This window comes from Pygocentrus nattereri, chromosome 3, assembly GCF_015220715.1.
Source record: "Pygocentrus nattereri isolate fPygNat1 chromosome 3, fPygNat1.pri, whole genome shotgun sequence".
NCBI classification, from domain to species: Eukaryota; Metazoa; Chordata; class Actinopteri; order Characiformes; family Serrasalmidae; genus Pygocentrus; species Pygocentrus nattereri.
Genome location: NC_051213.1, coordinates 3,371,782 through 3,388,927, shown reverse-complemented (window position 1 = coordinate 3,388,927; position 17,146 = coordinate 3,371,782). Strand labels below are relative to the sequence as shown.

Below are 17,146 nucleotides of genomic sequence, written 5' to 3'. Positions count from 1 at the left end.
CCCAGTACAGGTCACATCCCCAGTACAGGTCACACCCCCAGTACAGGACACACACCCAGTACAGGTCACACCCCCAGTACAGGACACACCCCCAGTACAGGACACATCCCCAGTACAGGTCACATCCCCAGTACAGGACACACACCCAGTACAGGACACACACGCAGTACAGGTCACACACGCAGTACAGGTCACACTCCCAGTACAGGACACACTCCCAGTACAGGACACACTCCCAGTACAGGTCACACCCCCAGTACAGGACACATCCCCAGTACAGGACACATCCCCAGTACAGGACACACACCCAGTACAGGACACACACCCAGTACAGGACACACACGCAGTACAGGTCACACACGCAGTACAGGTCACACTCCCAGTACAGGACACACTCCCAGTACAGGACACACTCCCAGTACAGGTCACACACCAAGCACAGCTCACACAACGCCTGCCCGCAGAACTGCCTTCGGAGAAAATGACAGAAACTGAAACAGGAAGAACTGCAGCGCCGAGTCACGTGACCACGACTCCCGCGGCAGCTTCAGAGACCAGACTGGAGGCAGGCGGACTCGGAGGCTCTCCTCCTCCTCCTCCTCCTCCTCCTCCTCCGTCTGACAGGGTCCGTTCCTCCCTCCTTCCTCACTGCTCCTCCGGAACGGAGATGCGCTTGTTTTCGCCTCGCGCTCGAGCACGCGGGTAAGCCGCACGCGCTCTATTCAGCAATATGTTGTTATTGTTGTTCTACCGGAAGCAGCGTCACTCTGCAAAGAGCACTTCCAGCTCGCGCGACTCGGGACCCGGACTAAGCTCGAGGCTCGTGTTGGAGGATATGCAGAACCGGTGGGCGTAACGACTGGGCGTCATGTCCCGCATCGGCCAATCATATAACAGATGGACTGTCAATCACAACTTACATCGGCCAATCACAAGAGCGAATGACCCGTCTCTCGTTTTGTGCGTCAGCCAATGGTTTGAAGGAAAGGGCAAAAAGGGCGTTACACACGGTTCAGGCACGCGATGCGTTATTATAAATATATACATATATATATACATATACTGCTGGAGCCTATCCCAGCAGTTATATATATATATATAGTTTCATTTATATGTATATTAATTAATTTTTGCTTAATTAGTTTGTACCTAATTAGTTTTTGCTTAATTAGTTAGTACTTAATTATTTTTGCTTAATTCGTTTTTGCTTAATTAGTTTGTGCTTAATTCGTTAATTCGTGCTTAATTCGTTTTTGCTTAATTAGTTAGTACTTAATTATTTTTGCTTAATTCGTTTTTGCTTAATTAGTTTGTGCTTAATTCGTTTTTGCTTAATTAGTTTGTGCTTAATTCGTTTTTGCTTAATTAGTTAGTACTTAATTATTTTTGCTTATTTAGTTTTTGCTGAATTAGTTTGTGCTTAATTCGTTTTTGCTTAATTAGTTAGTACTTAATTATTTTTGCTTAATTCGTTTTTGCTTAATTAGTTAGTACTTAATTATTTTTGCTTAATTCGTTTTTGCTTAATTAGTTTGTACTTAATTCGTTTTTTCATGTGTCTTTACTGAAGTTTTTCTGTTTTGGGCTGGTTTTTTTGCGTTAACTGGACCACATCTCAACGTCACATCTCTTATCTTTTCCTCCACTGCATTGTGTGAAATCTGTCCTTCCTGTTGGTTTATGAGTGCAGGTGTTCCTGTGTATGTGTACCTGCTTAGGCCTCTTTGGCAGGTAAAGCTGGATGGAGTTCATGCAAACACTGGCTGACCGTCACACGCAATGGCCTCAGTGAACTGATGGAACATGTTCTCCCGGGATCTGTGGGTAAACAAACCCATGAACACAGTATAGAAGTGTGTGTTCTGACCGGCAATCACACAAGCAGTGTTTCCACCTGAACTTAGCTTGTTCATAAAAAGTTACTCCACAGCCAGCTGGTTCCTGATGGAAACTGCTGGCCTTCGGTGTTTAGTGCTTATGATCATGTTAGGTCTCCGGCCTGCAGATGTTCCCCTTCTCACAACATCTAGATTACACAGTAACGTTTGGCTGCTTCTGCAGATTGACATCATCACTTAATCCGTTTTTCATCCAGAACATTCCCTGTTGAAAAAAGCCATAGAGCCCATTAGAAGTGTCTGTCAGTTCCTGGTGGTTTTCAGTCGCTGATGGTGTTGATATCGCAGTGTAAGGGATTCAGATCATTTAACTAGGTGTTCAGGGACTGGTTCCATATACAGCTGTTCATTTCCTAATGGTCTCTAACGGCAACCATCAAGCCAATTCCCGTCAGGAAGCAAAACCATCAGGTTTTAGTCCTAATGGTTCTAATGGTGTTCTGCCTGGCTTTCATGAGTTTCAGCAGTAGTGTGCTCTTTCTGTGAATAAACTCCACGTTATGTTTTATCGTCGTGGCTTTATTTTGAAAGTTTCCATATTAAATTACCGTATAACAGCGTTAATATACAGTCAGTGTGACTCTTGATGTCCAGCAATACAGTCTTGATGTCCAGCAATACGCAGTTCGCTGTTTTTCCATCATAAAACCAGTTAAAACCCTGTGATGTCAGAGCGCCGCTGACAGCGTTAACAGGCTGGTGGTGCAGGTCTGCAGACTGACCCTCAGACTGACCCTCAGACTGGTTAATGCAGAAAATGACGGACAGCTCATTCTAATCTGCGGTTGGCCAATGCAAAGTGTAATGGTTAACACCTCTGCCTTCTACACTGTAGGCTGGGGTTCAATTCCCCACCTGGGTAACCACCCTACACTAAACCAATAAGGGTCCTTGGGCAAGACTCCTAAAACCACCTTGGCCTTCCTGTGTAAAATGATTGTAGGTCGCTCTGGATAAGAGCGTCAGCCAAATGCCGTAAATGTAAATGTAAGAAATGATTGACAGATTCCCGCCCTCCCCTTTAGGGCTCCGGTCTGCAGCATTCCCCTTCTCCTCGTGTTAGTTTCAGAGACCCACGTGATCGATGATAAACAAGGTTTCGCTTTCTGCCCCGACACGTGACTGTGTGGGTTGGGTGGTCGGACGATGGGAAACCGCCCCTCCTGCATCCAAATGTCATCAGAATCAACCCCAAAACGGTGAAACAACTATTAGTCCTGAATTAAAGCCAGTGAAAGCCTCCCCTGCCTGTCCTCCCTCTCTAACACCGGCTCTGTCCATCTTGAGTCGGTCTAAGGTCCCACAAGCCCTTTCAACTGTTCTCCAGCACACACCTTGGCCCAAAGCCCTTTCTTGTTATGTTTGCAAAGCATCATTTCACTTTCTTCTTCTTTTTATTATTCTATTTATTCTGTAGGATAAACACGTCCCCCAGTTTTCGAGATAGCAGCACTGCTCCATCTCCAGATTGTCCGGTCCTAGATAACGAGCATGTATCTGTCCGCTGGCTTTTTGACTGTTTGCCCCTGCTGGTCCACCCTCGGACCACCCAGATTATGGTCCTGCATACAGCTCTACCTAGTTTTTAATCTCCTCAAAGAGATTTTAAATGCATGCAGACTTTTATTTTAGAAAATAAACCAAGACACATAAACAAACAACTGAGCGAGAGAAAAAAAATCCTAATCTAAAACGATTGTATAGAAAACGCTGCTGAAACTGTGCCGGATTAAAATGATTTACTAAAACTAATTTACAAAGTTAAAGTAAAAGCAAAAGTAAGTAAATTGGACTTTGAGTTAAATTAATGAATTGATGGAGTGCTAAAGTTTTGGCACCTGTCCTGTATCACAGTGATACAAATACACTGACACATACTCAACACACCACACAAACGCGCGCACACACACTTCTAAGGTAGTAGGAGAGTTTAAGTAGCAGAGTATTTAAAGTGGCACTGGATTTGAGGTAGCACTGAATTTAGGCTAGCAGTATGTTTAAGATATCAGTAAAACGAAGGTGGCAGTGAATTTAAGGTATAACTAAATTTATGGTGGCATTAAACTTAAAGTGGCATTGAATTTAAGGTGGCACCATTTAAGCTGCCTGATCATTCTGCACTTTTTAAGCAAATGCCTGTTTCTAGTTTTTATGTCTAGAGTCACCTTGAGTGTCACTTTGCCCCTTGGAACTTAAAAAGGGGTAGTGGTTGAAATCTTCCCTACGAACGAAACTACCTTCACATAAAATAGATTACTGTGCTGCATAAAGGCTCCACCTATGACTTCAAATGTCTTGGGTCAACCATCCAGAGCAATGGACAGTGTAGAAATGAGGTGAGGAAGAGTGTGCAGGCAGGATGGAGTGGGTGGAGACGGTTGTCAGGGCTGATGTGTGACAGAAGGATAGCAGCAAGAGTGAAAGGGAAGGTCTACAAGACAGCAGTGCGTCCTGCTATGATGTTTGGTTTGGAGACTGTGGCTCTGTCTAAAAGACAGGAGGCGGAGCTGGAGGTGGCGGAGATGAAGATGCTGAGATTTTCGTTGGGAGTGACCAGGCTGGACAAGATTAGAAATGATCAGATCAGAGGGACAGTGAAGGTGGAGCAGTTTGGAGATAAAGCCAGAGAGGCCAGGTTGAGATGGTTTGGACATGTGTTGAGGAGGAATAGTGGATATATTGGGCAAAGAATGTTGGAGATGGAGCTGCCGGGTAGAAGGAGAAGAGGTAGACCTCAGAGAAGGTTTATGGATGTAGTGAAGGTGGACATGGAGATGGTTGGTGTGACAGTAGAGGAGGCAATGGACAGGGCCAGATGGAGGCAGATGATCCACTGTGGCGACCTCTAAAGGGAGCAGCCGAAAGAAGAAGAAGATAAAAGCTCCACCTACCCAGACCGTCAATGTGTGCTGGCCCTAATCCGTTCGCTTACTCTCCCTGAAGCTGGGCCAAAGCCAGCAGCCGGACTAGGCCCAATGTCTTTTAAACATCGGCCCAAAGTTGGGTCAGCAGAACTGGCCCAGGCTTGGCAAATGACTTGTAACGCACTGTGTTTCTGCCTTTACTACTGGTTAGTTTTAGAGCTTATTTAACATAATTTTTTTGAATATATAAATTTTAGGGTATGAATAGTAGTATATATATTTTATGCAAAAACATGAAAATGATTTTTATATTATTATCTGAACCACACACACATACAGAGCTAGAACTATCTAAATTACACATGAGCACACACACACACACTTAAAAACATTTATTATTGGACAGTTTTTTGCATTTTATTATTTTAAAAATTACATTTCACAGTTAAAAGCAAGACTTTAGCTCTGGTTTTGAAACGAAATACAAATGAGACACAAGACATTGTTGATTAAACTTCATCTCATAAACTCACGTGAATTACTGAAATGAATCCGAGTCATAATGGAATTACAATACAGTCCCAGATGATTAAGAATATATAATACTTATGAACTGCCCAACACAAGCTACAAACCAACTGTCTCTGCATTTAGTATCCACGTTAGAAGCTCATTAGTAGTTTGGTCTAATATAAGGACAGATTAAATTCAGTTCAGGTCCGTAATAAGATGGTAAAACTGGAAACATGCAGAAAGTTTTGGAATTTTTTAGATTAAATAAGACTTATTATTTTGGAGATTTTTACTGCATACACAAAAACACAGATTTCAGATCTACAGATTTAAAACCGCAAAACTCCCCTGACTTGACTCAACTTTGAATTAATCCGTAATCAGGGTTGGGATAGTGTCACGATTGGCCCCTCTCAGTCCTGTCCATGTGTTCGTGTTTTGGTTTAGCCCATGTGTATTTGTTTTGGTTTTTCTAGTCCTGCCCCTCGTTTTGTGACTCCGCCCCTGAATGTTTTCACCTGTCCCTCGTTTTCCCTTTGTTACTTAAGCCCTGTGTTTGCACTTTGCATTGTCTTTGTCCTTGCCCTGTTTGGACGTATCGGTCTCTGTTGCGGTCTCTGTTGGACGTATCGGTCTCTGTTTGATTGTTGCGGTCTCTGTTGGACGTATCGGTCTCTGTTTGATTGTTGCGGTCTCTGTTGGACGTATCGGTCTCTGTTGGACGTATCGGTCTCTGTTTGATGTTTTCTCCGTGTTATTGATTATATTCTCATTTTTGTCATGTCTACCCAACGATCTTTCCGTATTGGCTCTATGACCCTGGACTGTTTGACCACGACCCTGGATTTGCCCTCAATAAAAGTCGCTTACCTTCGCACATGCGTCCGCTACCCCGCTCCTCGTTACAGATAGCTACTGAATAATTAGTAGTTAGTTACTTTGTAGCTACTTTCCCAAAATTTGTAGCTGCTACAATTGAGCTACTTTTCCAGAAAATAAATAGTGGCTGTTATTTAGCTTCTTTCAAAGCGTGATTGTCAGAATGTTTGTGAATCTTCACCTGACATGCCAAACAAGCCCAAGTGACGGTGTGCATTTAATCATGAGCCAGAAGGAAACACACAACTGAAAAGCTCCAAATATACAAAAAGATCACCAAAAATGAGTTTAAGTGTAACTAACAATCAAATTTACTCAACCAAAGGCGTGACATCCAACAAAAAATTAGACTAAGTAACAGCAAAGGCCAATCATTCCAGGGTTTTCCTAACAAAAATCCACAAAAATAACAATGAAAATATAAACCAAACAATTCTGTGCAAAGTTGTCAACTGTAGAAATAAATCTGCTCCAGTTTAAACATTTCAGCAAGATTTGCAGACGTGACGTTTGGAGTCCTTTGTTTTAGCCTCAGAATTCTCCCCAGGCTCTGTTTGGAATAATCTCTCCACAGTTGCTGAACGAGATTTTTAGGTAAAATTTTTAGGTTACAAAACCCATTTTAGCTCTTTTGTCTTTGCATTCGGCTTCCGTTTCAATTTCTTTCATTTTTTAAAAATTTATATCAGCTTTTTAAACTTATTGAACTACTGCGTGTCAATCATTGCTTTGCTTACATGAAAGATTCTTTATGAATAAGGGTTGGTAAATAAGGGCTGCATTTCCCGAACAATGACACAGGTCATCACTGAATCATTGAAAGTGAAGTAGGTTTTTATCCCTCTCCTGTAAAGTTACCAGTTTGGAGATACGAAGTTTTGTTATTATTAGTGTTCATATTGTCACATGGTGTTGCTTGAAAGTATTTTGTGAATTTATGTGTAAGTTCGGCTTAAAATGAGATCAGATCTTCAATAGATAAAGAGAACGCAATAAAATAGTTTTTCACATTCATTTATACAACAAAGTGATCCAATTTCATATTTAGTCTGACAAAATATTGGGTTGGTGGCACGGTGGTGTGGTGGGTAGCGCTGTCGCCTCCCAGCAAGGAGGGCCTGGGTTCGATTCTCCGGCCGGGTGACCAAGGTCCTCTCTGTGTGGAGTATCAGAGAAACAGATGGACTACAGTCTGTAACTGTAGAACTACAGAGTGCAGCTATACAGTCAGTGGAGCTGATAAAGTGGACAGTGAGCGTAGAAACAAGGAGGTGGTCAGAATGTTGTCTGACCAGCGCTATATATATATATATATATATATATATATATATATATATATATATATATAAAAAAAATGTACTGTTACACTTAAGGTTACAGTTACATTTAGTGTTCTAATAATAGAAATAAAAATAGTAAACTGATGAGATGATTAGCAATTAGGTAGTAATAGTAAGAGTCGTAATACTCATAACAATAAACATTATCATTTGTTATAATCATATATTTATTATTATTATTATTATTATTATTAGATGTAGTAGTAGTAGTAAAGTCATTTAAAATAGACCCACTTTAAATGAGTGAGTACATTATAACCAGCCTACATCACAACTAACGTGTACAGTCGCTGTGGAGGTGTCAGCCAATCGGAGCTCAGCCTGTCTCCGTAGCCCCGCCCCCTCGGTTGTCTCGGTAACCGGGACTCGACGCCAGTCGACCAACAGCAGCAGCGAAAACACGGAGGATCCGATTCTTATGAGACTGAATCACAAACCACGGGCCGCTGTATCTCCCCTCGCCTGCGGATAAACAGCTGAAGGTGGGTGGAAATCAGCGCCTGGGCTCGCTGCTGGAGCTCCGGCTGGTCTGAAGCCGGAGGGAAACTTTTCCCCGCTAGCAGGCCCCGTTCTGCGCTTAGCCTGGGCGGATTAGCGGGCTAGCGGTGCCGGCTAACTTACCCGTTAACGCCGAACACGACGGTCAGTGGTGTCCAGTGTGGTTTAAGTCCAGCAGTCAGGCATTAAATGCTTCCAAATGTCTTTATTTTTATACATATTCCTGTTTAAAAACACTAGCAGACGGCTGAACATGCACGAAGTTAGTTTTGTAATTTTCCCGTTCCACCTTAAATGGTGCTGCCGTTACGCTCTGGAGCTTGAGGCGCCCTGTTCCAACTGCTGCGCCATTTAAGGTGGAACGGGAAGATGCGAAAAAGAAAAGCTAAATTAGCCACAAGTGAACCCAAATGGGAGGTATCTATCTGTAACAGCAGCGCCGCCACCGAATAGCAGGTTTAGCCGTTTAAATGTCATGAGGTTTTATTGATTTAGTGAATAAATTCGTGTTTTTTTGGTCCAAAATGTAGGTCCAATCTCTTTTCCCTAAGCTGAGGTCTCCTCTGAGAGCGTCCTGCGTCGGCTTTGGTCCATATATTTATGAATTACATCACTAAAGCAGTAAAATATATTCATACAACCACCCACTTCACAAACTGGAGCTGTCAAAGTTGTGCTTTGTTCTTGCCCTGGGAAGGAGGGGTGGGTCAACTTTTAGGGGGTCTTTCTATTACGCATCAGTCTAAGAGCTCTGCAATGCAAAACAAAGTCATTGTGAAAAACACAGAACTTAGGCTTGACTTACCTGGAGCCACAGAGGTGAGCTTAGCTCATAATAACAGCCGTTACTCGCTGTGTTCACCTGGCTGGCTAATTAGTCGTTAGTGTGTGGTTAATTAGCTGCTGGTTTGGTGTCATTAGGGAGCTCACTGTGTTCCTTCCCCTGTGTTCATTAAAGGTATGGCTGTGTATTTTGATCACCGTGTTGAGGCACCAGACAGCAGTGGGACAGCGGTTCTCCTGGCCTGGCACTCCTCCCAGCCTCTGCTGGCGGTCGGCTCCGTCAGCCCTGCCTCCGGAGGGAGTGTAGACATCTACCTGCAGCATGTGAGCATCACTGACGCTACACTCACTCCCTTTATTTGAAAACCCTCCCTTTTGCTTCCTCTGCACTGTGTGGACACAAGTAATGGGACACATCTCTTAATTATTGAGTTCACGTGTTTCAGACACACCTATCTGCTACCAGGTGGATAAAGTTAAGTTAAACAGGTGGATATGGCAGTCGTATGAGTTGCACTGATGAGCTTAGTGACTTCAAACAGGGCACTCATAGGATGCCGCCTCTGCCACGAGTCAGTTGGTGATTTCTGTCCTGCTAGATCTGCCCCAGACAACTGTAAGTGCTGTTACTGTGAAATGGAGGCGACAACAGCTCAGCCGCAAAGCGGTAGACCATGAAAGGTCACTGTGTGTGGCTGCTGAGTGGTGAAGAGCACCGTGCCGATCCTCTGTTGAATCACTTACTAAAGAGTTCCAAACTGCCTCTGGAAGCAACATCAGCAAAAGAACTGCACATTAGGAGCTTCATGAAATGGGTCTCGATGGCTGAATAGCTGAACACACGACGAAGATCAGAATGAACACTGACAAACGTCGGATGGAGCGGCGTAAAGCGCCGCCACTGGACTCTGGAGCAGTAGGAATGTGTTCTGTGGAGTGAATCAGCTTCTGTATCTGTCAGTCTGATGGACGAGTCTGGGTTTGGCGAATGCCAGGAGAACGTTACCTGCCTGACTGCACTGTGCCAGCTGTAAAGTTTGGTGGAGGAGGGATGATGATCTGGGGCTGTTTTTAAGTTCCAGTGAAGGGGAAAAGCTTCAGCACCAAAACATTTTGGACAATTGTACACTTCCAACTTTGTGGGATCAGTTTGGGGAAGATCCTTTTCTGTTCCAGCTTGAGTCCCAGTGACCAAAGCAGGGTCCATAAAGTCATGGCTGGGTGAGTTTGGTGTGGAAGCCCTTGACTGGCCCTCACAGAGTCCTGACCTCAACCCCATCCAACACCTTGGAACGGAGATTGTGAGCCACATCAGTGTCTGAACTCACAAATGCTCTTCTAGATGAATGGGCAGAAATTCCCACAGATGCTCTCCAAAATCTGTAGGAAGTTTCCTTATTATATTAGAGCTGCAAAGGGGGACCAGCTCCATATTAATCCCTGTGGATTTAGAATGAGATGCATTAAAGCTCCTGTAGGTGTCCCAATACTTTTGTCCATGTAGTGTATGCAGGAGTCCGAATACAGACTGTATCTTACCTTTTTCGCCCAGTTCATCGGTTCCCCTCTTCTCCATGACACAGGACGGCCATTCAGATTTTAGCTGGGTGGTGGACCGTTCTCAGCGTAATGGTGATACCGGGCCTGTCCCAGAGTTCACACTTGCAGTTTGCACTTTGGCTGTAGTTCGCACTCACAGTCTCCTCTGAAAGTGTTGAGACACGCTGTTATCACTGAAGACATTTGGGTTTGAGATCAAAATATGAATATGAAAATTTGGGTGTTCGCACCTGTCAGAACAAACCAACCAAAGGAAAAGAGTTTGATTAGTCTGCACCAGGCGGCCTGTGTTTGAATTCCAACCACGATGTTGGTCATAAAAAAGCACAGTCCCAAATCATTCAGCATTAATATTGTCCCTGTTTGTTTTGTTGTTGTTGTTTTGTTTGTTTTTTTCCATGTAGGGAGAGCATGTGGAGTTGTGTCATGTAGAACGTGGCTTCAGTCCAGCGCTGCTGCGATGGCACCCCACCAAACCCCTGCTGGCGGTGGGCTGGGAAACGGGAGAGACCCTCCTCCTCACACATCCACATGGAGAACACACACCTCTGCCCCCAAACACACACACCGCCTGCATCACTCTGCTGGAGTGGAGCTTCACCGGAGCCAGACTGGTCACTGGAGATCAGGTGAGCCCCTGACCTTTCTCTGAGAAACGCATCCGCGGCAGAGGTGCTGCCCGCTGCACTGTACCAGCCGCTGTTCACCGTGTACAGCTAACGTTTCTACATCCCTAGTTTGAAAGCAGTGAAATTTCCCAGCATCATATCAGAAGCATTTTCCTCATTTATCCGCAACAAGATTTATAGCATTGAAACCGTTGATTCCAGACTTTTCGAAGCGGTTACAGACGTCCGTGCTGTCCGGAGCACAGCTGCTTCTGTTATCGTTACTCTGTTACTGAGGCTTATTTTTGTGGACGTGTTAAGTGTGTTCTTATTCCGTGTGTGTGTGTGTGTGTGTGTGTAGGCAGGGGTTCTGGCCATGTGGAAGGTGGACGCTCGAGGAAGACTGCACGGGAATCACCTGACAAAACAGCAATACAACAAACCCTTAACCAACTGCATCTTCAGGCCTACGCCTCCCGCAGAGTGAGTCTCATCGCTCCACATGCTTGGTGCCTAAATTTCTTTGGTTTTGCCCTGGAGGTACACGGTATTCAAGGCTTATACCCCACCAATTAGCATGGTGCGACCTGCTCACGCAAAACATCACACACTCTTATTTTCTATAAATATGGACACACGATTCAGACTTTATGACGGTTTCACTGTTTTATGACGTACATTCAGACCCAGCTGGTGGGTGGAATTGGACTCGACACTCAGTGAGAGCTTGTTCTTGTAGTTTGGCTCAGCGTCAAAGTAAATTGATGAGATGTCAGTAATATGGTTGAACATATGGGTTTTTTGTTTTCTTGAACAAAATTTCCGTCAGTTAAAGGTTAGATTTCTAATGTCAGCGTCAGACTGAGCTAATATACCACTTTCTTTCCCATCTTTACTAAGGGGTGCAATTACAGTGGAACTAACTGTAATCCTATGAGTAAATTGTGCATGTACATAATGTATGTCCACAGTGTTTATATATATATATATATAAATAATGCGCAATCTAACTGCAATCAACTGCGATTTAACGCAGAAATGCCTTAAGTTGCTTTTAAACGATGGTGTCCAACAGAGAACATACATATATAAGAAAATACACAATAATGTAAGTTATTTGTAAGAATAATTGACAAACAAGTGTTCTGTCAAAAATTGTAGTTTCTTTAGAGATTGGTTTGGATCGCTGAGTGAGGAGAAGAACGATTGGTCGTCCATCGCTGTATATTGTGGTCATTTCCCAAACGTTTTTCCTTTTTCTCATATAACAGTGAACATATAATATCACAGCATTGTTTAATCTAAAACTTTCACTTCATAACTACTTTTTAACCACCAAATTACCACCTCAGATCTTAATGATATACGGTTTGGCTGTAGAGGCTAGAATTTCTGACCTTTCATAGCTAGAACCCTATTCAGGGAGTACGGAGCCGTTTGGGATTCAGACGCGATTTCTGACTGAGACACGGACATTTGAAGTGTGAAAGACGTTTAAGTGCCATTTTTAGACTTTCACTCTGCTGTTTTACAGTAAATCACACTGTAAGAGCTTTAATTCAAGCCTGTGATATTAGTGATGGAGCTGTTTAGGCTGTTGGCTCTTTTAGCCGGTCAGCGAGCTGACCAGCCTGGTTCTAGTTAAGAACATAAGTTGTCAGCCCCTCAGTTTATACAGAAAACAGGTTCTTACTGCATCCGTTCACTCGGTGGTTCCTGTGAGCAGCAGGAGAGTCAAAGGTTATTCCAGTAACAGCCGGAGGGTTTTCCGTGCCGTGGCGCAGTGATACAGAGTTCACCTGTTGTGAGGTGTCATAGGTGAGCGTACATCGTGGATTTTACAGCGGCTTCAAACACAGATCAGCCAATCAGATTTGAGGAGCGGAACTATAGATTTATAGTGAGAGAGTACGAGTTCTGTGCATGTAACGTGTGTGTGTGTGTGTGTGTGTGTATAATACTGTGATGCGTGTGTGCAGGGATGTGTCAAAGCTGGCGAAGGCGGCCGTCAGTGGTGATGAAGATGCCCTGGATAAGTTTAACTGGAGGAAAGCCAGTAAAGGGGGCGGAGTTTGGTCTCCCGGCTCACAGGAAGGACTCACCATCTACGCCAGCACAGCTGACGGTCAGATGAACACCGCCTGCTGTGTGTGTGTGTGTGTGTGTGTGTGTGTGTGTGTGTGTGTGTGTGTGTGTGTGTGTGCTGTCTATTTATCTGCTCTATCAGTTACTGTACTGTTGCTATGGAGAATAGCGGTTGTATAAAATTGTAGTGTGTTTTGATACTGGTACTTCACAACGTCACCGATTCTACATAATTAGACACCAGGTAAAATATTACTCCAGCAAAAGTAGAAGTTCCTCCCTTTAGTCCTCCACTTGAGTAAAAGTACTAATTTACCTTCAAATGTACTTAAGTATAAAGTAAAAGTACTAAAAGAGGAATTCTGGCTCTGATGTCCTGTTATCATTTTTATAACCAGACTGGCTTCATGAACTCATTTCAGGTGAAAGTCCTCCAGCGTCTCTCTTGGTAAACCAGTCTTTTAATAGAACGTCATTAATTAGTGACGCTGACGTCTATTAAAATGATCAGAAGCACAAAACACTGAAGGTAAACAGTTTCCATCAGGGAGAACCGAGTGGCTCTGAAATCACTTTTTACACACAAGCAGAGTTTCAGTTTCAGATTTATTTCCGATCTGAGCGTCACGTTAAGGTCACACACTCGCGAATCCGATACGATCTAGGACCACATATGACAGCGGCTCAGGTCGGATCAGATTTGTGTCCACGCAGCCCTGAAAACATCAGATCTGATTCACACTAGGGCAAAAAAATCTGATCTGTGCCACTTCAGCCTGGAAATGTGAACGTATACTTTCATGTGGTCCTAGATCGGATACGTATCCGATTCGTGGGTGTGTGACCTTAATGTGATGCTCAGATCGGAATTCATGTGCTGTGTACCCACTGCGCGTGACCACCATTCAGCGTTACCGTGGCAACAGCGCCGAACAGACGTTAAAGCCTGTAAACGGTGGAAAAGCAGCTCGTCTCACCTTTTTCTCCTCCGTCTGGCTCTAATAACGAAGCTGAGAGCTGATCAGAGTTAATGATCTTCTCAGCGAAGCTCGTTCTGCTCGTTAGTTTGTGCTGATGATGCAGTGATTCAGTCACGTGAGGTGTGACCGTGCCGGTCATTACAGAATGCCGGTTCGTGAACGTAGTTAAAGTGGCTCAGGTCAGATTTGTGTGTTCACACAGCTCTGAAAACATCAGATCTGAGTCACATTAGGACAGAAAGTAAGATTTGAGCCTTGAGCCGCTTTAACCGGGTAATGTGAATGTAACCGTAGGATCAGAGACAGGGTCATCATCTGATGTAGGCCTGTGGTCACTCTGTTATTCAGAATCTGACTAAATGGTCTGCAGGTAACATTTTAACGAATGTGTCTATTTTCTGTTCTTATTTGTGCCAAAGTAGAACCTTAGTTGCAGTTGGGCACCGCAGAGTGAGTCCTTACTTACCACTCAGCAGATCTGTACAGTTATTACTGTATCATTACAGAAAACATTACGGATGACGTGCTGTTACCACAAATTAATACTAATAATATTAGTGACAATTATCAATCAGGTTCTGTTGCCTAAAGTAACTGTATTATCTAGAATCAAGTTGTAATAAAATTAGTTTCCAGAATTCTCCACAGTTGATAAGATCTTAAGTTAAGTGATACTTTTTTAATCCCACAAATGGGGAATTTAACCCATCCGTGAAGTGAAACACCACACACACACTAGGGGGCAGTGAGCACACTTGCCCGGAGCGGTGGGCAGCCCTATCCTCGGCGCCTGGGGAGCAGTTGGGGGTTAGGTGTCTTGCTCAAGGACACCTCAGTCATGGACTGTCGGCTCTGGGGATCGAACCGGCAACCTTCCGGGTTTCAGGGCCAGTTCCCTAACCTCCAGCCCCCGACTGCCCCAAAGGAGCAGATAAGTTGATAAATGTTCTTCTATTTAGTAAACATTAGCAAAACCATCTAAAGATCCCTGTGGGGTCCTGGGCTTTCAGACATTCTTAACATCTTCATTGTATGAATGAATATTATACGTATAATAAGCAAAATTATGAATATGGCAACTTTTGAACGGAAGTGTAAGTGTGTGTTTGCTTGTTTTTGTGTGACATAGGCTGTGTGTTCAGTGTGGACGACCGGGGCCGCAGTGTGCCACTGCTGACTGTAGAGGGCAGAGTGCAGAAGCTGTTTTATTCGGAGCGCAGAGCCATGCTTGCTGTGGTTACCGACTCCCTGCTGCTCTCACAGTTCAGCCTCGGACCAGAGGGGGGTGCTCAAGAGCTCAGTAAGGTAACAGCCAATCAAACTGCACAAACGATTAAGATGAACTGATCCTCATTAGTCCCACAACGGGACTGATTGTCCCATCTGTGAGCTGAAACACCACATACACACTAGTGAGCACACACACACCAGGGGGCAGTAAACACACTTGCCCGGGGAGCAGTTGGGGGGGTTGGGTGTCTTGTTCAAGGGCGCTTCAGTCACGTACTGTGGACTCCGGTCACAGGGCTGATTCCCTAACCTCCAGCCCACCACTATCCCCAGAATTCCTCAGCATTCCCTTTCAAACTCTGCAGAACCCGAGGTCAGCGATGCACGTGTGTGTGTGTGTTGTAGGTTAAGCTGAGTGGACGAGGTGGACAGAACGCGGACATCGTGTGGACAGAGAGCGGTTTGCTCATCACGGCGTCTGGAGAGCAGCTCATCAGGTCTGATATTTTACACATGAACGATTTACTGTAGACCACAGTAGCTGCAGAATGGCTCCGGTCGAGGTCTAAGGTGGAGTTCACACGCTTAAAAAAAGGAGTCGGACGTTGTGCTTGTTCTGTAAATTCAGAGATTTGTTTCTCAGCACTTTATTCATTCGAAAATAACTGGTGAAAACGGGAAAAGACCGTCAACTGTGTAGACCTGAATTCTGGACCATTAAAATGTCTTTCATCGCTTTTGTGTTCAGGATTTTTTTACACTTAGCATAAACACCCCCCCCCCCCCCCCCCCCCAAAAGGTTATAACTTCAAGTCCAAGTTTATTTAGGTAGCACTTTTTACAGCAGGTGTTGTCACAAAGCAGTCGCCTCAGTGGTAAGGAAAAACTCCCTAAGAGCCGGAGGAAGAAACCTTGAGAGGAACCAAGACTCGGAAGGGGAACCCGTCCTCCTCTGGTCCACACCGGATAGGAAACAGTAACGCAGGAGGAGCAGAGGATACGATTTTAACTTTAGTGCAGAAGATTAAAGTACAGAAAAGGGGAAAAGCAGGTGAAGCAATGGGTATTAAATGATTAAAATGGGGAGTAAATAAAAAGTAGAGCGCATTGGTATCAGTGGCTCTGAGAGGAGCGATGGGGAGTGATGTTGATTCTCGGGCAGGTCAGTTTCCTTTGGCTTTGAACTGGGTTCTGTCTCCAGCGGCGTGAACGTGTTGGGCTGTATAGTCTGAAGCTGCTGGATGGAGTGGATTGTGTGTGTTTATCAGCTGAAGTGCTGCCAGCGGCCTAATTTCAATCCAGGATGAGCTTTGCTGCCTAACCTAGCAAGGTAATGGCTATGCTAGCGTTAGATTGAAGCCCTAGTCGGCTTTCTATTCACCGGTTTTTGTTCAGATTTTAACGTTCCACCTTAAGTGGTGCAGCAGTTACATTCCAGGGAATATGAAGGTGAAGAGAAGCCGCTTCTTACCCGTGACTGGCGGTGGTTTTCAGCGAGGATGCAGCTTATTTTTCAGGATTTTGAAACAATTTTTTATTCTTGGTGATTTTTTTTATTTAGAAAATAAAGTCGTAATATTTAGAGAATAAAGCCGTAATATTTAGAAAATAAAGTCGTAATATTTAGAAAATAAAGTTGTAATATTTAGTGAATAAAGCCATAATATTTAGTGAATAAAGCCATAATATTTAGAGAATAAAGCCGTAATATTTAGGGAATAAAGCCATAATATTTAGAGAATAAAGCCGTAATATTTAGGGAATAAAGCCATAATATTTAGTGAATAAAGCCATAATATTTAGTGAATAAAGCCATAATATTTAGAGAATAAAGCCGTAATATTTAGGGAATAAAGCCATAATATTTAGTGAATAAAGCCGTAATATTTAGTGAATAAAGCCATAATA

General features: G+C 43.9%; 1 protein-coding gene across 2 annotated transcripts in view; it reads left to right on the top strand.

Moving 5' to 3' along the window:
* The first annotated feature begins 7,835 nt into the window (after window positions 1-7,835).
* ift140 (intraflagellar transport 140 homolog (Chlamydomonas)) overlaps window positions 7,836-17,146 on the top strand; it is a 91,892-nt gene continuing 82,581 nt past the window's right edge. Inside the window, exons 1-7 of one of the 2 annotated variants that reach the window (XM_037537009.1) lie at window positions 7,836-7,976; window positions 8,951-9,099; window positions 10,740-10,964; window positions 11,305-11,426; window positions 12,923-13,068; window positions 15,138-15,313; window positions 15,644-15,735. In XM_037537009.1, coding sequence (XP_037392906.1) covers window positions 8,953-9,099; window positions 10,740-10,964; window positions 11,305-11,426; window positions 12,923-13,068; window positions 15,138-15,313; window positions 15,644-15,735 — 908 coding nt within the window. In that variant the 5' untranslated portion in view covers window positions 7,836-7,976; window positions 8,951-8,952. The remainder of the gene's footprint in view (window positions 7,977-8,950; window positions 9,100-10,739; window positions 10,965-11,304; window positions 11,427-12,922; window positions 13,069-15,137; window positions 15,314-15,643; window positions 15,736-17,146) is intronic. The other variant, XM_037537010.1, reaches the window with a different exon arrangement.